The sequence below is a fragment of the Gekko japonicus genome, unplaced genomic scaffold, assembly GCF_001447785.1.
Source record: "Gekko japonicus isolate JY-2015 unplaced genomic scaffold, Gekko_japonicus_V1.1 scaffold473, whole genome shotgun sequence".
NCBI classification, from domain to species: Eukaryota; Metazoa; Chordata; class Lepidosauria; order Squamata; family Gekkonidae; genus Gekko; species Gekko japonicus.
Genome location: NW_015172566.1, coordinates 469,087 through 495,663, shown reverse-complemented (window position 1 = coordinate 495,663; position 26,577 = coordinate 469,087). Strand labels below are relative to the sequence as shown.

Sequence of the window (26,577 nt, the reverse complement as noted above, 5' to 3'; positions counted from 1 at the left end):
TAGTGGGGTAGGAAGAAATACATTGCTGGTCTCACCCTTCCAGGGAAGTTACAGAGGAGGGACAGAAGTAGTGGAAGAGAGAAAAATAGGTGCCTGAGGAAGGCTGTTACCAGACCCTCCAGATGCCCAGCTTGCTAATCACCAACTACTTCCTCAAGCTTATGACTTGGATCTTTTTTAGGTGTAGATGGGTGACTCCTGGCTGAACTGAGATTTTAAATGCAGGGCACATGTTTTCATCTATTTATGTGGATTACTTTGCACATCTATCACTCTTGCCATAGAAACAATAACAGCAAAATTAGAATGGTCCTTGACCGGCACAAAACATTAACAGAAACAATAATATGAAAAACATGCAGTACCTTTTTTGAGGAAATAACGCACAGCATAAAGGTGTTGCAAACACCAAACTGGAAAAGACAGACAATAACTTAAGTTACTTGCAGCAGTTGTTCTTAAATTATAAGGCAAGTCTCCTTTGGGGTGGATCAACAGGGTTGCCTGGGCTTTGTGGGAAGCAACCATATATCCCTTCACCATCCAATAAGGGCAACACCATAACCCTTTTGCTCATTGCCAGTGTTAGGAGGGTTGGGGTTAGAAAGGCATTTCTCAAGGCTTTTTGTTTCACTCCAGTCTCTCTCTCCTAACATGGCCTTTCCAGCTAAGCATGCTGCAGACCTACACGGCCTTTGCCCCCACAGCCGGAATAACGAGACGGACAACAGTTTGGATCAAACAAGGGCCACTTTATCAACTATATGCAATTTATTCTTATCCTTGAGGCCTGATTTTTTGTTGCTTTTTTGTTTTGCCTTGCTCCCAGTAGCTGGTTCAGAAAATGTTATTACTTCACTTGCTCAGTGTCATTTGCCCTACGTTTAATGAGACTTGGACAGTCTCACTAGTTCAAAGTTTTAGAGTCTGTCATGAAGTGTTAAAAGTAAATACTGTGTGTGTGTGTGGGGGGAAATACTCAAACAAGCTTTGAATTTTTTTACTCACCAAAATCCAACTAATCCCACTTGAATGGGGGCACTCATCCATGGGAACCGCTGTGTCAAAAACAAAATGATAAACAGTAAACATGTTTCTACTTCACTGCATATACAATGCTGGAGATTTTGGATAGAGTACTTTTGGGAGGGATATTTTTGCATTTTGTGTGTGCTCATGCCTGGAAGTCACGGCAACCTCTGGCAACTCCTACTGGGGCATGGAGGACATTCAGAGAAGTGGCTTGATAGCCTGCCTCTCGCCTCCCAACCCTTGTATTCTTTGGAGTTCTCCCATCCAAGCACTTGCCAGCGTTGGCCCTGCTTAGTTTCCAAGATCTGATGAGATTGGGCTTGCCTGGGCTATCCAGGTCAGGGCTGGACAGAGCACTTTTAAAAGGCATAAGGACACTAAAAATGTACACACCGTGCAGGCAGAATTAAATATATGGTTTACTATTTGGGAACTGTCAACATTGCTGACTCTTAGGGCCAGCCAGCCCTCTAAGCTGAATTAGTGTGAGCTAGCTCACAGTTTTTTAGCCTCTGGGGCACACATTTTTGTCTTAGCTCAGGAAGGATGGCTCCAGAGCAAACTAATTTATGCAGTAGCCAAATTGGTCACTCACAACTTTAATGCCAGTTGCTCATAAAGTACAATTTTTGCTCACAAGACTCCACAGCGTAGAGGGAGCATTGCTTAGGGCCCACTGTTAACAACCTTCTGTTAATAAAACATTTGCAATGCTTACTGGTGTGTCTGTTCTCAGTAGTGGGATGTAAGTAAGTACTTAACAATGCAGACAGTCATATAAGTAAGATTGCATTGTTCATATAGACCATTTAAGGATGAAAGTAACTCTTTTGGGCCATTACAGCAATATTTCTGTAAGATGGATACTGGAGAGGAATGCTTTACTATTCCATTATTTTTACTAAAACAGTCAACTGAGCACTTTCAAAATGCAATACAATCATAAAACAAGTAACTTACAGTATTTGCACTGTGAGCAACTGAGCCTCTATGGGTTTGATCCAGCCAGCTTTTCCCCACCCCATCTCAATAATTTCCCCTACTTAATTTACCCTTGAGCCCACATGGTGTTTGAACACTGAAGTACCATGGTCAAAGGGAATCCCTCCTTCATTACCATCAGAAGATCTGGTTTAACCCAACCCTATGTTTAGATTACAAACATCTAGCCAGAGGGTTTCTGGTTGATGGCAGCACGCTAGACAGATGCATCTCCCGGACCTCCCGGGGATGTGGTCTGTGCACGACGGGAAGGAGGGGGAGCGCTAGCCCATTACCCCCCCCCAGGGAGCCTGGCGGAAGGCTCCTAGCCAGGGGACTTATGAAGAGTCGCCTCTTCGCCTACGCATTGTGGGTGAATTGAGGTGCTCCTCCATCCCAATGGTCCTTCCTGCGCAGTGCCCGAATGGGACCTAGTGACGCTGACCGGGGCAAGTGTAGGAGATCGAGCAGATGAAATGAAGTAAAGCAGGCTCGGAAGATCAGATATGAACGGGAATCTGACTGAGCGAAACGACGGTTAAAGAGAAAAAGAAAGCTCCTTACCCCATGTTGAAAAACGGAAAGTGAAGTGGGCGGGGGAGGGATACCTCCTAACCGCATGAACTTGTGAGTGAATCGAGGGGTGGGGAGCGGAAGAGAAGGCATGCATAACTGTTAAGAAATACTTACCAAGGCGAGTTCAGGCGTTTGAGTGCATATTCAGAGACTTTCAAAATATTTTCCGAAGTAAACAACTGAGAAAGATGGTGGGGAAGAGGACGGAGAAAGAGAAACTTTCAAAATTGAAACTAACGGAGAGCCCTAAACCGGAAGGAGCTAACGAGTTGGCAAAGACTTTGGCAGAATCCATGCGCCCTCTACTGGACCAAATGAGTAACCTCAAGGATTAGATGTCGAAAATGACTCAGTGCATCACCACACAGCAGACACAGATAACCGAGACACTTAAAATGATGAATGAAACGGCTGAAAAGGTGAAAGAAGTGGACGCCACTGCACAAAAGGTGAAAAAGAAAGTTCAAAAGCTGGAAAAGAAGCAAGTCTCTACAGAAGAGCAACTGCTACAATTACAAATGGAAAAGGCTAATATGATCCTTTGCTTCCAGGGCTTGCCAGAGACAAAGGGAGAGACTCTTAAGGAACTAATGAGTGAAGTATTGGTCCCAGTGACAAATATGAAGGTGGAACTCTTGTTAAACGAAATGGATGTGGCCTATAGGTCATATTCAGGATATATAAAGAAAAACAATCTGCCTGGGGAAATTGTGGTAAGATTCTCGAAGAGGCATGTGAGGGATACAATCCTGAAAGCAGTATCTGGAGCACCCCTGAAAGTGGGAGAGAATACCATCAGAATGTTAAAAGACATTCCATTTGAAATAAGACAAAGGAGAAAGAAATATAAAGAATTAATTCTTTTTCTACAGACAAATGCAATTGGATATAGATGGTTAACTCCAGAAGCTCAACCTTCAAAATCAAGGATAAAAAAGAAAAGATTGACTCTGTGAAGAAAGCACGGGAGGGCCAGGGAAGGTAGGGGAAAAAGGGGAGGACAGTAAGTCCAATGGTGAGCTGGACTCGGAATCCTCCGGGGAGGACTCTATATCAGAGAAAGGGGTGGCAGCCCCTAAAAGTCCTTATAAGCTTCGGAAGAGACTAGGCAAGGAGAAGTAAAGGCTGAAGGACTCTGAATTGTGCCTTTAAAAAATGTTGAAGTGAGATGCTTTGGGGTGTTTCTATATGACAGTTAAACTTAAGATTTGAAAAAGATAATGTTAAACTTGACTCAGTTGATACTAAGATTAACGGGATTAAGACTAAATGTATGGTTAAACGGGTGGGATGATCTCCTCTCTTGGGTTTTTAGTCAGTAGTGGGTATCTTTCTTTATCCTATAAATGTAGTTCCCACTCACATTTTCTGTTGTAGTTTGTAGTGTTATAAAAAAATTAATAAAAAATCCCCTCCGGGGGCTTAAAAAAAAAACCTAGCCAGAGAAGTATCTCATAAAGTAACTGAGGCATCACTTTGGCTCTGCAAATACGAACTGTGGTAGGAACATATTGTTTAACTTTGACATAACAGACATAAGTAATTGCTGAAGCAGATTGTCCAGTTTTTGCTTGTGCCTAATGCAGATAAGTAATCTGTTTGTCACAAGAGTTATATATAACACCCAAATACTTACAGAACTGTACATTACTAGAGTCAAGTACACTGAAAAGTCAGCAGTAGAAGACTCTCCTATACTGATGCTATTTTTAATTTGTATAAGTAGTTGTGGAGTTTTCAGGATGACAAAACTGTACCTTGTCTGTGCTACAGAGCAGAATAGCAATGGAATAGTTAAAATATTTTATACAAATCAAAGCAAAAATAGGTAACCCCCCTGTTCTATCATAGCTTGCAAGGCAGTTTTCTTGCAAGCAGGAAGATCAAACTTTTCCAGAAAAAATGGTTTATTAACCTGGAGCATTGGTACAGTCCAAAAGAAAGGAATCCTTTTGGTAATACATTCACAGCTAGTGCATTATGTATTACCAAAAAGATTCCTTGTTGTGTACCATTTCTACCATAGATGTCTACATTCTCTTTTCCTGTTCCAAATTCCAGTACATATCATATGAGGTGCCATAAGTTTTATGCAAAAGTAAATGATCTGAAGCAGTTATCCCTTAGAGTAAGGCATACTGAAAATTGTGACTTCTGTCAAAACAGTAGCTCTATATGTCTTCTGGTGGTGCTATAGCCCTTTGCAACTTACTCATGGAAGTTCAGACTTCCATGAGTAAGTTGCAAAGGGCACCATCATGTAGATACCTGTAGTTGGCCTGCAGTGCCATCTATTGCCCATTGGTTTTTATACTTTCAGGAAATTCTGATACCACAAATGCCTCCAGCTTATTCCCATTCTCTTATTCTTGTTGTCCATAAAGGAAAGCTATCTCAAAAAATTAAAATGTAAAAACTATAATTTGTTTCACATAGTTTAAATCCTGGTTACTGTTACATTAGAAACAAGTTTGCAAAAACTAATATAAAAACGAATTTCTAGTTGGAATTGAATGGTAATGAAACTGACTTGTTGAAATTCTGTATGTTGGATATTGTTCTTACTAAAACCAAGCATTCATTCCAAAAGACTTATATAAAGTTTACATGTCATTTAGTGAACTAGTTGGAATTACGCATTGTATCCCCCTGAATTGCTGTTGAAATTGGCAGCAGTATAGTTAAACACTTAATGGGAAAATGGAACTAAACAATGAGCATGGAATGATAGCTTTTGTACTGAAAGATGAGAGACAGTCATGGTGGCAGAGAAATTCCAATTTATTTTCCAGAAATTTCTGGACAGCAGATAGTTTCCCTGATAGTTCTAGAATGTTCTATAAAAATGAACATTTAAGATGATTTAAGAAAATCTTAATCGTCTAAGTTGACAATGAAAGGCAATGAAAGATAATTTTTTTGCAGCGAATACGAAATACAGATGATTGCTTTATACAGAAGGAGAAGAAAGGGAAAGGTTGTTTTTAATGAAGAGAAAACAAGAATATGTTTGAAGAGCTTGACTGAGAGATTAGCATAGCAGTTTACGCACCAGCCTAGGGCAATGAACTACGGAACAGTAAGCCTATGCTTTGGGAAACTTAAGAACTGAAGGCTTTGACCAAAATAAGGATTACAGCTGAGAAGGCTTAAAACACTGAAGTACTTAATATACTTTTGTAATGTAGAGAACACAAAGTCTCTTGCAGTGTACCCTCAAAACTAATGAATACTCTCACTGGGATGTCTCCAAAGCTACAGTTACATTGATGGAATGGAACTTCCATGGGCAGGGAAGAGGAGGGAGATTTGCATTGATTCCCTCTTCTACTGTAGACTCCCACTTTATCTCCCATGTTGTTCTTAATGATCCTTTGACTCCAGGAGTAGAATTGCAGGGGGATGAGTGGCCTACAGCAGGAGAGGGAGGTAGAAAGTCTTGCTTTGCCAACTTTACTTCCCCAGTGATTCTTTGGATCCAGCAATTTCACTCATATGATGCAATTCCACACACTGGCCTGTTTGTGGAAAGTAATTCTAGTACAGGGGTAGCCAAACTGTGGCTCGGGAGCCCCCAGTTGGTCTCCCCTTCCCCAGCCAGTGTTCACCTTCCTGGGTAGGCTTGAGGTGTGGGCAATGTTCCCTCTACGCTGTGGAGTCCTGTGAGCAAAAATTCTATCTTGTGAGCTCCTGGCATTAAAGTTGTGAGTGGCCAATTTAGCTACTGCCTACATTAGTTTGCTCTGGAGCCATCTTTCCTGAGCTGAGTCAAAAATCTGTGAGCCGGAGGCTAAAAAATGGTGAGCTAGCTCACACTAACTCAGCTTAGAGGGAACACTGGGTGTGGGGGGGAAGCAGAGAAAGAAAGCAACTTTAAATGTGTTCTCAAAGCACCCCCCCACCAGCCAGCTTGGAGAAGGCATTTGTTTCTTTCAATTCCTTCATCAAAGCCAGCTGGCATGGGGGCATGGGAGGGTTGGAAGATGCATATACAGTTAAAGTTGCTTTCTTTCCCACTCTCCCACCCTCCCCCATCTATTTTCTCTCTCTCTGGCTCCCCCCCTTTTTCCACATCTAAAGTTAAATGTGTTCTCTAAGCCCTACCACACTGCCCTGCTGGCTTGGGTTGGAGAAGCTATTTGTCTCTTTAAATCCCTTCTCCAAGACGGCACAGCGGTGGGGGTTGGGGACTGGGAGAACACATTTAAAGGCGTTATCCAAGCCCCTGCCCCACGGCCCTGCCAGACAGCTTGGAGACGGCATCTGTCTCTTTAAATCCCTTTGCCAAGCTGGCTGGTGTGGGGGCATGGGGGGTGGTGGAGAACACATTTAAAGTTAAAGTTGCTTTCGTTCCACATCTCCCTCCCTCCCCATTTATTTGCTTTCTTTCCACCTCTCTCTCACTTTCTCTCTCCTCCCTTCCTCCCTCCTTCCACTATTTGCTTTCTTTCCACCTCTTTCTTTCTCCCTTCTTTCCTCTCTCTTCTCTCTCTCTCTGTCTCCCTCCCCATCTGAAAAGTACTGAGACTTACTAGTGATTTCAGCTCTCATACTTTATTTCAGCTCAGAACAAGATGAGAGTTCCCAGCTCGCAGACTGGTTTATATGTGCACAAACCCCGCTCCCCAAACACATCCACACACAAGTGATTGGCCATTTACAGTGGCCAAGAGTTCCATAAGCTCTCGACCAGGAGCCTAGCCTGCTGATAGGTGCCGGCTAGGATCCGCTTGTCCCATTGTTACTGAGAGCGAAGCTCGGTCGCTTCGCCTGACCACATGGCAAAATGGCTGCGCACGTGGTCTGAGATGGATACATTACACCCCTCCCCCCTTGGTCCAAAAGACACCCACACACATAGTCCTGCAAGTAGGAAGGGGCTTTATGGGTTCTTGTAGAGCGGCGAGGTGTGGGAACCGGGGCGGAAGGTGACACCGGAGCACTTGGCTGTGAGATGGGCGGTGTTGGCAGTTGGGGCGCTGGTAGTGCTGTTTCTCGGGGCCTGGTCGTGCAGTCAGCAGGGGCCTCGACAGAAACCTAATTTCGCTGGGCCAGGTCGTGCGGTAGCTGAGGCGGAGTGGGAGTCTCCGGGGTGTCTGGGTCCTCACAGTCCTTGGGGTCGTGTGGCAGTACCCGTCGCCGCAGCTGATCGATGTGGTGGTGAAGTATCTGGCTATCTTCACTGGAGATGTCGTAGGACCTGGGTCCCCTGACTCTCACCAGACGGGCCGGAATCCATTGCGGGCCTTGCGCATAGTTCCAGGTGTAGAAAAAACCCTCTGGCCGCCTCGGGTGACTCCGTGGCAGGTTCCTCTTCCGGTGCTCGATTGGGATGGAGGCAGTCCAGCCAGGTCGTCAGGCGCTGTCCTAACAGGAGCTCCACTGGGCTGTGTCCCGTCGTGGTGTGAGGCGTTCTCTGGCCAAAGAGGAATGCAGCCAGCTTGTAGTCCCAGTCCTTGCTGTCCAGGCGACGGAGCGCCTCCTTGGTCGTCTGAAGCATGCGTTCGACTTGGCCGTTGGTCGTTGGGTGGAATGGGGCTGATCAGATGGGGCGAATTCTGTAGTAACGGGTGAGGTCCTGGAATTCACTAGAGGTGAAGGCCGTGCCGTTGTTGGTGACCAGGGTGTCGGGAATACCCTGGACACTGAAGATGTACCACATGGCCCGGATGGCGGCTCTCGAGGATATGGACGGTACCATTTGCTGTACCTCGAGCCATTTGCTGTACGCGTCCATGAGTATAAAGAATATCTGACCCTGGAACGGCCCCACGAAGTCCAAGTAGAGCCAAGACCAGGGCTTGTGCGACAACTCCCAGACTCTAGCGGGAGCCCGGGGAGGCTCGGGCCAGGATTCTTGGCAGGGCTGACACCTCTTGATCCAGTCCTCGATGTCCCAATCCAGCCCTGGCCACCAGACATAACTTCTGGCCAAAGCTTTCATCCGGACCACCCCGGGATGTGTCTTGTGGAGCGCCGTGAGAACTCTTTCCCGTAAAGGGGCTGGAATCGCCGTGAGACCTCTTTCCCGTAAAGGGGCTGGAATCACCACTCTGCCTCCCCACATCACGCAGCCATTGTGAGCTGACAGCTCATCCTTGCGGGATGCAAAGGTCGTGAAGTCCGCCCCCCCCGGGGCCATAGGCCATCCCCTTCTCACCCAGTCCAAGATGCGGCAAAGGATCAGGTCTTCGGCAGTGTGGCGCGCCACTTCCCGAACGTGCACCAGTTGATCGGGAAGAGCCTCCAGAAGCAAGACTTGATGAGCGGGAGCCGGATCTGGATCCTTAGACAGCAGCGGAAGACGGCTCAAAGCGTCAGCATGTCCCATCGCTTTCCCAGGCCGATGGATGAGTGCATACGAGTATCCTGCTAAGAAAAAAGACCAGCGGAGCACCCGGGGAGATGTCATCTGGGGGGATTGCCGGTCTGGAGCCAGGAGGCTGAGGAGCGGTTTATGATCCATCAGGATTGTGAATGGCCGACGGTACAAGTAATGGTGAAATTTTTTCACCTATGCCACAATAGCCAGCGCCTCCTTGTCAATCTGCGCATAGTTATGCTCGGCAGATGACAAGGTGCGAGAGTAATAAGCAATTGGAACCTCCCGGCCATTCGGTAACTGGTGGCCCAAGACCGCCCTGACTCCGTACGGAGAGACATCACAGGCCAGGACCACGGGAAGGGCCTCATTGAAATGGGAGAGGACCGAGTTGGAGACAAGAAGGTCCTTTACCGCCTGGAAAGCAGCAGCGTGCTCCGGGCCTCAGACCCACGGAGCATTTTTATCCAGCAGGTGGTGCAGAGGTTCCACCACCGTGGCCTTTAGAGGGAGAATGGAGTGATAAAAATTTAACAGGCCTAAGAAAGCCTTGTAATTCAGTCTTGGACGTAGGTGGGGGTACCTGTGAGATAGCCGTCGTCTTTTCCTCCGTGGGGTGAATTCCCTGGGTGTCCACAGCGAACCTCAAGAACTCCACCTTGGGAACCTCGAGCAAGCATTTCTCCCGCTTGACCTTCAGGCCGGCCGTGTCGAAATGCTGGAGCACTGCCCACAGCCGGACGGCGAAGGTCGAGGCATCTGGGGCCGCGATGAGCACTTCATCTAGAAACAACTGCACTCCTGGAATACCTTTTAACAAAGTGACCATAAACGATTGAAAAATTCCCGGTGCGACCGATACCCCAAACTGGAGCCTATGTACTTTGAAAGCCCCCTGGTGCGTTGCTATTGTTTGGGTTTCTGCCGTGGCAGCATCCACTGGCAGTTGCTGGTAGGCCTGGGCCAAGTCCAGCTTGCCAAAAACCCGAGCCCCCGCCAGTGTGGCTAACACGTGGCTGATCACCGGTACCGGATAAGTGTGGTCTTGGAGGGCTTTGTTCAGAGTGCACTTATAGTCTGCACAAATCCGCACGTCGCCATTTGGCTTGACCGGGGTGACTATTGGGGTCTCCCACCGTGCGGAAGCAACGGACTCTAACACCCCCTGGGCAACCAAGCGATCTTTGGCTGGGGTAGGCCTGGGCCAAGTCCAGCTGCCCAAAACCCCGAGCCCCCGCCAGTGTGGCTAACACGTGGCTGATCACCGGTACCGGATAAGTGTGGTCTTGGAGGGCTTTGTTCAGAGTGCACTTATAGTCTGCACAAATCCGCACGTCGCCATTTGGCTTGACCGGGGTGACTATTGGGGTCTCCCACCGTGCGGAAGCAACGGACTCTAACACCCCCTGGGCAACCAAGCGATCTTTGGCTGCATTGCAATAGGAGGGTGTCTGGCATTAACCCAGATGGGGCGGATAGCCGGGTCGAGGGAAATGGGGGCTCCTGTGTAGCGGCCAAGTGTGCTATCGAAAACCCTGGGGAACTCACTGCACACAGCCGCGAAGTTCTCAGCCTGGATCTGATTCACCCCTGCAATTATCAATCCCAGGGGTCCGAGCCAAGGAAGTCCCAGCAGACTGGAGAGCCTCCCCCCCCCCAGCAAGTCCAATTTTCCATGGAAGTCCTGGAATTGCACCGTAAACTTGCCCCAGCCCCGAACCGCCACAGGGTTTTTGTTAAAGTCCCATAACTTAAACCCCTGTGGCTTTCGTAGAGGGGGGCCCCCATGAGCAGAGCGAGTGCAGTGTTTCCTTTGATATGATGGAATAGTTAGAGGCCGTGTCTATTTCCATGCTGCAGGGGGACCCCTCTATAAGCACCGTCATGTGCATCTTATTTGGGCTATCCGGGGGCAAGTTACATATCTGGTGCTGCTGTTGGTGGGCAGAGAGGGTATGGAGGTCGGTGGGTAGATCTGCCACTGTCTGGTGGGCCGAAAACTTCTGAAGCTGCTATTGTTTTCGGGAACGGCAGACCCGGGCCAGATGGCCTGGCTTGTTGCAGGAACGGCAGACGGAGTTCCTGAAGCGGCAAACTCGGCGTTCGTGCACTTCTCCACAGCTGGTGCATTGGGACGATGCAGAGGGGGCTTTGGCCGATGGTGCTCCTCCAGGGCGAGTCTGTGGGGAGGGGCGGTGGCATACCTGGAGCACTTCTTCGTTCTCAGAGTCGTCTGACTCGAGCGTTGCTTGCGTGCGATGGATCACCTGCATGTGGCGGTTCTAGTGCACCTTCTCGTAGGCCACGGACTCCCTGAGTGCCTTGTCTAAGGTCAGGTCATCCTGGCAAACCAGTTTCCTCTGGGTTCCCGGAGACCCAAAAGGAACTGGTTCAGCAAGGTGTCCTCCAGGTGGGGGAAGGAACACCTGGTGGCCACCCGCCAAAGCCCGGCCAAGAACTCGGAGGCTGGCTCGTCTGGCCCCTGGACCTGCACAAAAAAGTCCATGCGCTTGGCAAACTTTGTGGGTGTTGGTGAAACGTGGTCGGTCAGCGCTTTCACCAGCACCACATAGGACTTGTCCTTGGTCTGCTTCGGCACAATGAGGACCTTAAGCAGCAAGACTGTGTCTATGCCACAGGACCGGAGGAGATAGGTCTTTTTCTTACCCGGGTCTACGATGTCGTGGCATTTGAAGTAGCTCTCCAGGATCTCCCACTGTGCGGGGTGGGAGATGTCGAAAGCGGCAATGCTTTCCTGGGAGGTAGCCATCGTACTGTGTCCACGTGGTGAGGGTAGCTCGGTGACAGCGGTGGCAGCGGTGGTGCGAGGCAGGAAGCGCTGCTGCTCTCGGGGTCAGCAGGGCGAGGTACAGAGTGAGGAGCGGAGCGGTGAGAAGCGACCGGAGAACCAGGGTGTGAAGTAGAACGGCTTGCGGCGGTCTCAGCGTTGGGGCTCGATGCGGTGCTCGAATCTTCGTCCGGGTTGTTGTTCATGGGAGTTAGAATCCCATCCTCATCACCAGTGAAAAGTACTGAGACTTACTAGTGATTTCAGCTCTCATACTTTATTTCAGCTCAGAACAAGACGAGAGTTCCCAGCTTATATGTGCACAAACCCCGCTTCCCAAACACACCTACACACAAGTGATTGGCTATTTACAGTGGCCAAGAGTTCCATAGGCTCTCAGCCAAGAGCCTAGCCTGCCAATAGGTGCCGGCTAGGATCCACTTGTCCCATTGTTACTGAGAGCGAAGCTTGGTCGCTTCGCCTGACCGCGTGGCGAAATGGTCTGATATGGATACATTACACCATCTATTTGCTTTCTTTGTTTTTCTCTCTTTATCTTTTCCCCTTCCTTCCTCCTTCCTCCATCTATTTTCTTTCTTTCCATCTTTCTTTCTCTTTCTCCCTTATTTTCTCTCTCTCTCTCTTCCTTCCTTTTCCCTCCCTCCCCCATCTATTTGCTTTCTTTGTTTCTCTCTCTCCCTTTCTTTCCACCTCTTTCATTCTTTCTTTCCACCCCTCTCCTTCTCTGTCTCTTAGACAAATAAACATAATTAGCAAACCAATAAATATCATTGGAGAAATAAATATCATTATCAGTATCTGTTTTTAAACAGATCTTTAATTCATAGACCACACACCTAGAGGGAACTTTTAATTCAATTCAATTTATTACAGGTCTATATGACCGAAGTCTTGACCAAAAGAAAATGCAAAAGGGGGATAAAATGGGTACATAAAATTGGCATAACATATGACAAGGTGCATAATGACAGTCACATAAAACCCAGGCTGGGCCCAGAGATTAAAAAATTGCCTAACTACACTTGGGGCGGAGCCAACTGACTAAAATCATCCGAAGATTAAAAGTCGGTGTTGGTGTTTACAGAGGTGCTAAAATTTTCAATGTTTCTTGAGAGCAGCAACCTTAGCCAGGAACCGCACCACGTTAGCTGTTATCAGTCCATCGGCATTTGAGTCAGATAACAGTACTGAAAGCACCCAAGGTTGCGAGGGAAGATTCATCTTCGTAAGAATAGGAAAGATACAAGGGGTGGACAAAAAGCGGGACCCGCGATACTCGCGGGGGGGGGGGGGGTTAAAAAAATGCAGGGCTTTGGGACACATTTTGTTAAACACTCATTGCAGTGATCAGTACGCAGATTTGTTGGAGGAGAGAAAGATATAGTTAAGGAGCAGCCTACATCTCCAGAGTTTGCAGACGATGGAAACTTGACACCCCTCCAGGTCCTATGCCCTCCATGTCTTCCAAGCAGCAGCTGTAGCTGCAAGATTGTTTAAATCGTTCTGTCCTCAGTCGCCTATGGAATCCGAGACAATGTAAGGTGCAGGGGCTGGAAACTCCCCTGGCCCCACGCTCAGCCTCGCGTTTGATTTGTACGGCAGGACTGGGAAGCTCTCAACCCCAACCCCCACCCCGCCCGTCGTCCTTCTTGGCTATAATTGTCACTCCACCCCAGCTTCTTGCAGAGTCCCGAGTGATGGTTCTGATCTTTGTCTCTCCCCGTTGAGGGGTTGTGTTGCATGCGGAAGGCGGGCATGTCGTTCATAAAATATTGGAACTGCAAGGAAGAGGAGGAGCGGGAGAGAGACTTCAGCTGGGTTTTCTAGGTCAGTCTTGGGCAGATTGCTGTTGTGGGAGCCTAAGGACCTCAGATGGAAGCAAATGCCAGTAGAACAGAGACTGACTTCCAGGCTGTTCCTATGAGCTGCCAAGTTAAGCATTTTATGATCCATTGATTTGTTCCTGTGTGTGTTTAAACTCGCGGGGGGGGGGCGGAGCAGGGCGGCGGAGCTCTGCATTTAGCCGGCAGAGGAGTCAGGAGTAGGTAACGTTTCCCCCCATCCCGCTGGTTCCTCTGTATCGCCCCCCCCCGCTCGATCTCCCCCCCGCCTCCTCACCCGGCTGGAAAGCGAGGGCCTCGGCGCTTTCCCCCCGGCCCCGGCCACCAGCTCCTATAGATGGGGTGGTGCCCGGCCCCTGGCCCCCTTCTGGAGAGCTAGGCCCACATGGCTTTTTGCCTTCCAAGCGGCGGCGTTGGCGTCCGTAGAGCGTTCCGTGCGCATGCGCACTGAACGCTCTTGCACTTTCGGGGGGATTTAAACATCCCCCCGATATTTTTTTTAGTTTTTAGATTTTTGTGCACCCCTGGGGACTGCCCCAAGAGTGCACAAACCTCCCCCTCCCCCCCAAGTGCCCCCGGAGCGCTGATTTAGCGATCCGCACTCCGGGGGCCACTTGGCAATTAGATATATAGATAAGTGCCTCTAACTTGAGTCCAATGGGGAGAGCGAAACATCAGATGGTCTAAGGTTTCAATTTCACCAGAATTTCACAGACAAAGGCGATCTGAGTAATACTGAGTAACTTTTAATAATACTTAAGGGTATTTCACCCATACTAAAATTAGTATAAGCGCTAAAGATTATCTGCAGACACAACCCTGATGCAGCAGCTAAAAACAAGCTAGAAGATGAGAATGAAGAAAGTATATCTGAACCAAGAGGGGGGAACACATAAACAAAGGGACTATATGGGCACAATATCATTTAGTTGTCAAGAATTTTGCTATTAAACTATGAATGAATAAAAATGACTCACTTTCTTTGGCAACCTTATTTAAAGGGTTCAGATTGAAGTATCAAAATTACAAAGGAAGGATGAAAGCAGCAGTATGGCCACTAGCCTGGATTTTTTTTTTTTAGTACAAAAAACAAAGTTAACCAATTCATGGAATATAGAATGCAGTTTAAGAGGACATGAATTGACTGCCTGTTTAAAAAAGTGGGTCATTGCACAATGGTTTTAGAACTGATCAGCACCAAGTCTTATAATTAACTAACTGCAGAGTAATGATTCACTTGAGCTCACAGGCCATGAGACAGAGAGGGGGCAAGGAGGAACAAGAAATCATAAAAAGGGACAAGATTTCAAAACAGTAATGGAAAAGACATTTTGGGTGGGCTGATCTGCAAAACACATGACATCTTCATGTTGATTAAACTGTATAATAAATGGATATTTCATTTGACAGATGGCATCAATATATATAAAAGAAAGCCCCTCACTGTAAAATCAACGCCAGGGCCAAAGCCCTGGATCTAGAAACATGAAATTCGGGGAGAGGACTCCTACCATGATGTAGATGCTCACAAAGAAGAGATTTTTAGAAAATCAACCTCTAAGGGGGTCAAAAGGGGTAAAATGTGCTCCCCCCATTGATTCCTATGTGGATGCCAGGCAGCTGCCTCCTTGCACCCCCCCACCCTCTGATTGGTCAGCTGCAGAGCTCAGTGTTCTGAGGTTAAAAAAACAGTTACAGGAGACTGCAGAGAGCTAATGACAGTTGAGGAAATCAGGAATGGCCAATAACCACCTGTGAGGTGCAGTAATGCTGCTGGCCCAGCCACTCTGATGGTTTCCAACACACTTCCCCCACCTCCTACACCTAACAGGCGGTTGTCTGTCAGGTGCAGCAGTGGTTACAGGGTGCTTAAAGCCACGAGGGAGCCCGCCCAACAGTAATGCCTTAGTGATCCTGCCGGCCCTGCCTCCACAGTGGCTTCTAATACTCCTCCCCCTCCCACACTGGACAGGCAGCTGCTGGGGAGGTTTGCTCAGCAGGATTGCATTAGCCCTGCTGCTGGCCCAGTCCCCGCTGATGCCTTTAAATACAATCCCCCCCAGCACCAGACAGGCTGGTGTCTGTCAGGTGTAGGAGCAGGGCCAGGGTACTTTAATTAATCAAGGACGTCGCCCCAGCAGGATCACCTTAGTAGTGCTGCTGGCCAGAGCTGGCTCCAGGTATTTTTGCACACTAGGAAAGGTTTATTTTATTTATTTATTTTATTAATTCAATTTATACCCTGCCCTCCCCGCGAATGGGCTCAGGGTGGCTTACAACAGTGGCCCAATTGCCAGTTCCACAGTTCTTTGCTTACAATGGCGTATTAAGATGTCTCCGACAACTAGATTCCAGCTCAGTGTTATTCCGAGTCGCTTGATGTAGCGGGCCAGATGTTGGCATTGAGGGCCAGGCTCATTGTTGGTAGTGGTGGGGGCAGCTCCTAATTGAAGGTCTGGTAGAAGAGCTCCGTCTTGCAGGCCCTGCAGAACTGCAAAAGATCCCGCAGGGCCCTGATCTCCTCCGGGAGCTCATTCCATCTGTAAGGAGCTGCCACTGAGAAAGCCCTGGCCCTCGTCATGGCGAGCTTAGCCTCTTTGGGGCCCAGCAGGGTCAAGCGACCTCAGTGCTCTCTGGGGTATATCTGGGGAAAGACAGTCCCTCAGGTATGTCGGACCCTGGCCATATAGGGCTTTAAAGGTAAGCACCAGCACCTTGAAATGGATTCGGTATGCTATTGGCAGACAGTGCAGGGCCTTCAACGGAGGCTGGATGTGCTCCCATCTAGGTAAGCCCATCAACAGCCTGGCCGTGGCATTCTGCACTAGCTGCAGCCTCTGAATTTGCTCCCCGATTGCCACCCTTCGTCCCCGACCTTGGAGAAAGGAAACAAGCCACTGTAAGGCAAGCCCCTGTATTCCCATGTCGGCGAGGTGGTGGAGCAGCAACTGATGGTCGACCGTGTCGAACGCAGTCGACAGGTCCAACAACAAGCACTGCCACACCGCCCCGATCCAGATGCCTCTGGAGATCATCAGTCAGAGCAACCAGAGCCGTCTCCGTCCCGTGCAAAAGCTGGACTGGAACGGGGTCGAGCGTGGAAGTGTCCTCCATAAAGCCCTGTAGCTGTACTGCCACTGCCCTCTCAATTAATTTGCCCAAATAGAGAAAAATGGAGACCGGCCGGTAATTAGCCAATTTGGCCGGGTCCAGAGATGGTTTCTCTAAGAGTGGGCAGACCATCACTTCCTTGAGTGCCCCCAGGAACAGTCCCTCTAAGAGGTTACCTTCTGCCGCCCCCTCCGGGTGCGCCCACCAGTTTTCAAACATAAATGCATTTTAGGAAGAATGAAAAACACGAAATTCGAAATTGCTAATTTTAAATTGGTTTACATTTTAAACAATATGTTTTTATTCTGGTTTTAAAGGCTTTTAAGATGTGTTTTTGTGCTCTGACCTTTAGGGGTTCAAAAGCTCACAATCCCACTGTCTTTGCTCCTGATCTGGTTCTACAGTAACAATTAGTACAGTAATACAATCAATAAACATAAAAACACCAATGAATCCATAACAGGGCCATTAACAAATCCAGGAGTCCCTGGCTTCCTCCAGTGTCTGGAGTCTAAACAGGGTTGCCAACTCTGAGTTAGAAAATTCCTGGGGACTGGGGGGGGGGGAGTCTGGCGAAGGCAGAGTTTGGGGAGGAGGCAGCTCAGCCAAGTCCAATGCATGCCTTTCCTCAAAGGGACCTGATCTCTGTCATGTCGGGGGGGAGTGTCTCCAGGTCCCACCTGCAGGCTGGCAACCCTAAGCCCTCCATTCTGGAAAACTGCTCCTTGGTTGCAGGGAGCCACCAGTGCCTGTCTCATGTGCCCAACCCGGCCTTCACCACCTCCGTCTCTGTTCCTGATTTAAGACTTGGGGTCAGTCAGGCAATCCTGCCTGGCCTGGCTCAGGGCAGTGCTTGGAGGCTGGCCAGCGGGACTGGCTCCAGCGGGGCCCTGGAGGGCTGGGAGTGGGGTGGCCACCAGGTAGGGCCGGCTCGGGAAGGGGGAGGGAGGTGGCGCAGGTAGATCCCGGGGCAGTGGGGGCGGGCAGAGCACAGGTACCCTGGGTCCTGCCGGCCAGTGGAAGAAGGCAGCAGGGTGGCGAAGGCAGGTGCACCAGGGGTCCCCCTGTCATGCAGGGGCAAGAGCGCAGCGTGAATTTGTGAAGCGAGGCGCCCCTGCCAGTGGCCACAGGCAGGGCCAGCTCCAGGCTGCTCCCCATGGCGCCTTTGGCTTCCCTTGGGCAAGCGGGTTGCCCTCCCAGAAAGGTGGGCAGCAGCCCACAATTTACTACCCTGTTTAGGAGAGGGAGTGGTGGGGCGGCAGGCCAGCGGGGTGCCCCCTCTTAAGAGGCCACTCTAGGCCGCTGCCTAAAAATTGTCTATGATGGGCCGGCCCTGCTGCTGGCCCAGCCTCTCTAAACTACAGTCAAAAACCCAAACTCCACAGTGGCTTCTAATACTCCTCCCCCCCCTACACTGGACAGGCAGCTGCCTGTCAGGTGTAGGAGAGGAGGTGGGATGCTTACAGCCACTGGGGAGGTTTGCTCAGCAAGATTGCCTTAGCCCTGCTGGTGGCCCAGCCTCCCTGATGGCTTTAAACATAATCCCCCCCAACACCAGACATGCGGGTGTCTGTCAGATGTAGGAGCAGGACCAGGGTACTTTAATCCATCAGGGACCCCCACCCTAGCAGGATCACCTTAGCGGTGCTGCTGGCCCAGTTTAGCCACACCCACCCACAATGGAAATATACCCCAAATTTGTAGAAAACTGGTTTCCTTTATTAGGTTAACTTCTCACAATGTGGGTTCTAGAAAATTGGTTCATATGAACTTGCTTAATATCTGATTACTCGGATAGTGTTTTGAATATGTAGTGATATCCCAGTTCTAAAATGTAACATAAATGAGAAACATTTAAAAAAAAAAAAGGGGGGGGGGGTTATGCCCCCCTCCGATTCAATCCCCAGGCCAAACCCCTGCACCAAGAAACCAAAAAATAAGGGGAGTGCTTTCTTACCATGACATCAAGCCCCCCAAGAGATTTCTGAGAAATATGACCCCCCAAGCGGGTAAAAAAGGGGCAAAATGTCTTCCCCAAATTACTTTCCATGTGCCTGGCAGGCTGCTGCCTCCTTGTCCGCCCCCTCCCCCGATTGGTCAATTGTGTAGTTCAGAGTTCTGAGGTAAAAGTTACAGAAATCAGTGATTCAAGACTCCTGAATAGACATTTTTCAAAAAAGCCAGCATGGCAATTGAGTTAATGAATGTTTATGGGGAGATAGTAAAGGATATTTCTAGGAGCCATTTCGATGTGTGCCTCCCTCATGAACCTGAAGAAATGTCCACCACATCACAACTCCCTCACACCAACTCCCCCTCACACCTCTCACGTCTTACTGCCCCCAAGAAAGTTCCTGGCAAACATCGAGCCAGATACACCAATGCTACAAGGAGGCGGCAACTTAGGAATGCGGCAAAGACATTTGCACATAGTACTCCTGCAGTGCACTGAGCTGCACAGGCCAAATACCAGCGAGATCACCCTGAGGTGCTCAGAACAACACAGTCTCCATATGAGCAAAACAATCCAGGAACACAAGTAGAGAGGCCATCACTTTCATGGAAGGTGGCAGGAGTTGACTTAACAGATGACTGCTTCTCAAATGGACAGTTCTATGTGGCCTGCTCCAGAGTGAGCTCATCAAGCAGCCTGGTGATCCTAGCACCTGAGGGCAGAACCACCAATGTGATCTACAGAGAGGTCCTTCAGTAGAGAAAAAAAAAGTACATATGTCTCAATTTTTACACTACAATCTTCTCCATTAGAATTCCTACAACAAATGTTACATTTCAAACTTCATATCATCAGTATTATAACTGGATTTATGGAACTTAAATACCGTACCGAAGCACAGGTATCAGGCTAGTCCTCCTATATAATTTCTTGCAACAAATACCACTGAATTGACAGGAATGCTCATTACCATTGCTTTCATGGAAATAGTGGTCATTCCAAGATGCATAATAAACTTAAGCAAATATACCTGTTCTTTCTACATGAAATGTTATATTGAGGCAGGGTTCCATAAAGTGTCTTGGGAGTTTTTATCAAAGAAGACCAGCTCTGAATTCTTGCTAAGCAACAAAACTCACTAGATAGACATGGACAAGTTTCCATTTCTCATTTTTATAAAATGGGAATAATAGTGGCCTATATCAAATGGCTACTGTGCAAAACTGAAACTGTATCAAATGGCTACTGTGCAAAATTGAAAATGTGGGGAGGGACTGTGGCTCAATAGCAGAACACTTACTCTTCATGCAGAAGGTTCCAGGTTCAGTACCCAGCATCTCAACTTAGTTCAGGTAGTAAATGATATCACAGAGCTCTTCATGAGACCCTGGAGACCTGCTGCCAATCACAATAGACAATACTGCCCTATGAGATCAGCAGGCACCTTCATGTGTTCATGGTTCCATATATTATCTTGCATGTGTACAAAACATTTCTAAGCCTGATGTTATGGGAAAAAAACTGTTCTAAGATCTTAAAAGTCCTTTATTTACACACTGCAAATTGTGAAGAGCAAATAGATGTTCTAGTGTAAAAATTAACTATGGTTAATAATTTTTTAGTCTCACACAGATTACAGCTAAATTACCTCTCGTGTACCAGTTCAGCAGAAATTTCTATGCACCTGATTATATTTGCAGTACACATATCTTCACTAAATCTGGTCTTAAAAGTTAGATGAATGTCAGCATCATCTTAACCAGGAGTCTTAAATTGGCAGGCCAAATTCTTATATGTGCAAACACAACTATTCTGAAGTATTAAAGACTACATTGATAAAATGTAAGATGCTGTCTTCACTACACCCTCTGTATTGGCCATGTAACAGAAAGCTAGGTTAAAATGGTTGGGCTTATAACGCGTTGGAACTTTTATTTATCATTCAGGATATGTTTGTCCTGTTTTAGGATAAAGGTAAAGGTTCCCTTGCTCGAAAGCCAGTCGAATCCGATTCTAGGGTTGTGGTGCTCATCTCCGTTTCAAAGCCGAAGAGCCAGTGCTGTCTGAAGACGTTTCCGTGGTCATGTGGGCGGCATGACTAAACACCGAGGCGCATGGAATGCTGTTACCTTCCCACCGAAGTGGTACCTATTTATCTACTTGCAATTTCTTGCTTTCGAACTGCTAGGTTGGCAGGAGCCGGAACTAGAGATGGGAGCTCACTCCATCATGCGGCACCCAGGTCTCGAACTGCTGAACTACTGACCTTCCACAGCCTCCTTTTAGGATAGGGGATCGCCAAAGCATTAAACATCTCAGCTTAGCTACGGAAGTTCTCTCCTGCTCTAGAATAAGACTAGAATAAGAGGTTACAGTCATACCAAAGCTTCATATATTTGTATTATATCTATGAATGGTTAGATGACCATTACTTATATAATTGCCTAGGGTGCTTACAATTAGCAGTGTGTAAACTTCTCTATGGCTCACCTAACACTGGGTTTGGTTTTCTGAACTTTCTTGGACAATTCTTGCAAGAAGCTTGAAGAACCCTAAGAAAAACAGCAAACAGCTCTCATTCTCTCTCACACACACTCACACTTTGGCCCCATGCCCATTCTTACCCTTGTGAGAGGATGGAAATGGCAAGTAAGAGGGCAAGTAAGAGGGCTTGCTAGAGACAGGCGACCTCATGCCCAAGGCCTGGAAGCTTCTCAGCAGGTGCAGAAGCCATGTTGCACGGAAATTTTTATTTTGTATGCCTTCCAACTCAATTAATTGATTTTGGGGGGGACTTTGCTAATCTTGGGACTGAGATTTTCCAGCTGGGGAGGTTTGGCTACCATAGTTCCCAAATACCCAGTGTCACTAACCACAACATGTATTGCTGGTGGAACGAACTGCTGCCATTTTGTCCACTGCCATGAGAAGTATAGAATGTGTACTTGTGTGTAAGAAATGGGTGCTACACACCACTTGTAGGCAAACTGCATATCAAGCCATTTTTCTGGATAGTACTACAGACCACTCCTCAAACAAAACAAGAAAAATGTTTGCTGTCACTCATGTCATCCACAAATAGTTTTCTGCATGAAGCATTTTGCCATAGGGAGCAATCTGAAGCAGCGTTGACATGGCAGCTGTTGTACGTGTACCCACCTTGATTTAAATCCTTGAACTCACTTGAGAGCTTTGAAGACCAAAGTATGCATTTGCAAATATCTTGACTTTTAGCACACATGCTTCAATCAGCAGACAATCCCTTATTACTGGACACATGGATCTAATTTTCCCAGCTGAATCATTGAACCTTTCACATGTTTTCTAATTGTACGCACAAACAAGTGTTCCATGAACAGAACATAGAAATAATTGGAAATGTAAACTCCTTGAACTATTCTTTGCCATATGAGGTCATTTTACCAAAACATCATTCTATTAATCATTTGTAATAAGCAAATTAGCAGATATTTAGCCATTTAGGCTTACCTTTAAAAATGCCTTCTTTTCCAAAGTATTCATTACGAAGGGGGGAATAGCTATGAAGTAAGGAAATAAAAGTCACATGGTTAAAACTTAACAAATCATATCTAGAAGTTTACAACAGTATATTCCTTGATAGACTTGTACCATGAAACGGTGAACAAGATGTGAGACTGCGAAGAACATCATTCCCCAAAATCTTCCTCTCCAGGAACAGAGTGATCCCCTGCCCCCACAGAACATGTACTTTCTCCCTTTATTTGGCACCCAGTTGCTCCCAACATTCCATCTCTTCTGGAGCATATTTAGTATGCTTCATAAAAGAAAAAGTATCCCTGATATGAAGGTCAATTAATTTACTGTGGCAGCAGCTTTTATCAGCCACTGCCTACTTCATTAGATAAACCAAGTGTTATGGTCAATTGGTAGAAAGATTTTTACTTCCAACACTAAAAACCCACCTAAAAGCTCATGAAAGTTTATGTGACAATAAATTAGATAGCCTTAAGGTATTACTAGACTCTGTTATTTGGGCTGTAATAAACATAGCTTCTGTTCCACATTTAACTTTAATATGCAGTTCCTTAACAAAACTTCTTCCGTTATTATACAGCACATCAAATTAAGTATACATGAAAGATACCTCAAATTACCAATGACAGGTAACTGCAGCAAATAAATTTATATTGGTGGAAGAGGAACAAATTACTCTGGAATTATAATTGTCAGAAAATTACTCTGAAGTTAAAGGAGAGTTCTCTAACTGGGAGCCTTGGCTGAAAATCTTGCAGTATGATTAAACAATTAATGCCATAAAACAAATACATTTTGAACAAAATAACTCATCTGATGTGGTCAGGCAATCCAATACGAATAGAGGCCAAACTGCACTCTCACCAGGCCCATAGCCATGCCCCCCTCCTCGGGGTGATACCCCCTCCTGAATTTGCCCTACCCCTCCCAGTCCCCCTCATCTCCTGGTCCCCCTCCCCCGGGAGGCAGAGGGAGACTGGGGTTGCTGGCCAGGAGTGGAGCGGTGAGAGCAGCGGCTGCCTCTCCCTCTTCACAGCCAGAGGAGGACGCAGAGGTGGCAGGCCATGAGCACCGGCTCCTACCCTGTCCTGTGCTGCAATTGCACTTAAGGTAGGAGCTGCAGAGCTGAGCTGCAGCGGGTGGTGAAGTGGTCTTGGTGCGACTTCTCTCGGCGGGGGCAGGTTTGGATCATCTCCTCAGCTGTGAAGAGGAGCGGGGGTGGCCAGAGAATGGCCCCCCTCAGCTGCCACCAACACCATGGCTGCCATTTCCCCCACCCCCTCTCCTCCCTCGGACATTCCAACACAGCTTGCTCTGCATGAGTCTCTGGGCCACCGAGACAGGGCAATCAATCAATCAGATCTTTATTGGCATGTTATGTTATAAGTGATAGGCAGGGAATTACAAAGTCATACGCAGTTAATGATACATTCCCTTCTCTTAGAAGCCCAAAACAAAAATTTGGCCACCATTTCCATAATCACTGAGGAGCGAGTAGAGAGTAAATAAGATATCTTCCATTCATCAGAATGATTTGCTAGATTCCTCAACAAAGGTTCAAGATATAATGCTCGAGCATCTCAATAGAAGATACAATGTAGAATGACGTGATCCAGACTCTCAATTTCATTAACACCACAGGGACACAGTCTATCCACATAAGGAGTCTTGGAGAACCTACCACCTAGTACAGCCGAAGGCAACACATTAAAACGGCCTAACATAAAAGCTCTTCGATAGTGAGGAATGATTAAACCAAAAAAATATTCCGCAATAGACCCTTGGGGAGGAAACCCTATCTTCAAGGGGGAGCATTTACCGGAAGCCAGGCTAATCAGCTCTTGGTGTTCTATGTCGAGGAGTCTTTGTTTAATCAAGTGAAAGTCTGAACTTTCTGACAACTGAAGAAGCTCTCCAAAACTAACTCCTATACACATGATCTTACTATCTATATGGGAAAACCATGCCAAGGATGCGGACTCAGTAAGCATTTGTGAGATAAAAGGTTTGGAATTAACACTAAAATGTAACCTGAGCCAAAATTTAAATGTCATACCAAGACAGGGCAGGGAAGGGAGGTTTGAACTGTGACTGGTTTGAAGACTGATCTGAAGACTAGAAATTAAATTAGCCACAGAAATTGAATTAACTCAGTTAATTAAATTAGCCTTCATGCAAAACTACCCCTCTTTGCCCCCCTGGAAAATGTCTGGCTATGGGGCTGACTCTCACCTAGCACCCTGTGACATCTCATTCTTTCCCATGCCTACAGTACTACTCTTTAGAGATGAGGGCAGCCATTTGCATACCTGGCACAGTGGCAGCCTAACAAGTACAAAGGGTTATGTGTGGAACAAAAGATTGTATTACAACTAGCACAAGCATTATGCTTAAGGGAAACAGAACTAACCCATGCCTGGAGCAGCCATAAGAATCCTGGAGACAACCACTTGCAGAATGGCTTGTTCAGCAGCTTTGGTTGATTCACCCAATCGGTTTCCATTTTCATCTGTAATGGGAATACCATGCTTTAATTCCCTGTCAGAATTTTAAAAAGAGAGAGGAAACCAGCTGAATAACTATTTTGTTTATTTTTATTCTTAGAATTCCGTATGTGCAAATCTGTTACTATTTTGAGAATTTTAATTAAAGCCCCTACTCTATCTTGACTAAATTCATAATAGCATTCTTTGGGCTGTGCTACTTTACGATTAATCTTTGTAGAAGGAACTGGGATAGGCATCTTGACACCCCCCTCATATTTTTGGAAAACATCAGTGCATGAGACTTGTTGGAAGACAAGAAGGGATTTATTTTGATAACAGGTTGCAGCCCATAATTTCCTACATTTGTTTTGTAGCTGTACTCTGGAAAATAATACATATGTTCAGGGGTCATTTCGTAGAAAAAGAGCTAGGGGAACTCATTAGCATAACTCATTAGCATATGCCACACCCCCTGACATCACCGGAAGTGTGTCATAAGGCCACACACCCCACCCCCAACGGTCCCGGCCGCCGCTGCAGATAGCCATTATGGCTAGCAGACATTGTGACTAATAGCAATTAATAACTCCATCTTCCATGAACTTGTCCATTTCTGTTTTAAAGCCTTCCAAGCTGGTGGCCAATCAATAATTTTAAGGAATTTTGTTGTAACGACCCGCGAGGCTTGCTGATTGCAAGATGTTACAATATGCTAATGTACAGCCTCTTCTATATTTTGGCAGAGTTAAGATTTTTAAACAGTCTGCCAACTTCTTAAGTACTGGAAAGTTTAGCTTTAAAGTTAAATGTGAATAAAGTCTCTGTGCCACAGCATACACATTCTGGCAAACTATCACAGATCCTTTATTTGACTAATGCCTAGGCCTTCTTTACTTTGTGAGACACTTTGTCTTGGATTATAACTTTCATTAACTCATATATGTATCTTCTAGTATGAAACAGGCATAGCTAGAGAATGGTTCTCTGTGGCAAACAGGCAGCCAAATGTTTATGACTTACAATAACTAAGTGCTAATTAACATAATCTCACCTCGACTCATAACTGCCACTGTTACTGAGGAAATGAGTCTGTATCCTCTCTCTGGATCACATCTATCAAGCCAAATAGGTATCCCATAAAGTAGCTGAGGCACCACTCTGGCCCTATACACATGACTTTTAATGTACCAGAACTGAGTAACTACTCAAGATGATTATTCTACATTATCTTGTGCATGTTGTAGGTGTGTTTAGAAGAACGACACAATGCCTCAATACTTAGATGCTATTCATTTTTTTAAAAAACAGTTGTGGGGTGACTCCATTTTGGATAACGGTTGAGGTACTGAGCCAGGCAGCAACTTTATCTCCCTCTGCCGTTCTCCAGACAGAAATCCACCCCCCTCCACAAGTTGCTATTAGTCATAGGAAAAAATATTATGAGGAGCTCCCTGCCCTCAACAATAAAACAGACAAATGGTGCTAGATCAGTGGCAGGATAGAAAAAGAACATTTTCGGTACTGCCTAACTAGAATCTCCCTCTCAAATCACTTACATCTAGTGCATGAATGCTAGTCTTGGACTGCTGCCAACCTTCCAAAACAGATAAGGCTAAGTGTGCAGGTGCTACCAATGGCCAGGGAGCTCTGTAATGGGCCACATGCTGTTCCTTACCTTTGCCTCATTAATGGGATATTTATGCAATTAGCAGCAGCTACAGCAGCAAAAGGAACAAAACGTCCTATGAGTGGAGAGACATGCTGCAAAACAAGGAAAAGAAAGTTAACAGGTAATGCTTGGGGAATTTTTAGACACTTGTCTTAATGTTTAAAAGGACTCATTTACATTACTGTTTCATCCCAAGCTGCTCTGAAGCATCTGCACATGAGCATTAGGAAATTTGCAGTAGGAATCTCTGATAGTATGGACACAGGCTATATCAGGGAAT

The 26,577-nt window shown here is 46.8% G+C and overlaps 1 protein-coding gene across 1 annotated transcript in view; it reads right to left on the bottom strand.

The window, feature by feature from the left end:
• LOC107118927 (sideroflexin-1) overlaps positions 1 to 26,577 on the bottom strand; it is a 40,817-nt gene that overhangs the window by 2,297 nt on the left and 11,943 nt on the right. Inside the window, exons 5-9 of the mRNA XM_015421330.1 lie at positions 26,304 to 26,389; positions 24,553 to 24,680; positions 22,116 to 22,165; positions 1,009 to 1,058; positions 366 to 413 (exon numbers count right to left, since the gene is read on the bottom strand). Coding sequence (XP_015276816.1) covers positions 366 to 413; positions 1,009 to 1,058; positions 22,116 to 22,165; positions 24,553 to 24,680; positions 26,304 to 26,389 — 362 coding nt within the window. The remainder of the gene's footprint in view (positions 1 to 365; positions 414 to 1,008; positions 1,059 to 22,115; positions 22,166 to 24,552; positions 24,681 to 26,303; positions 26,390 to 26,577) is intronic.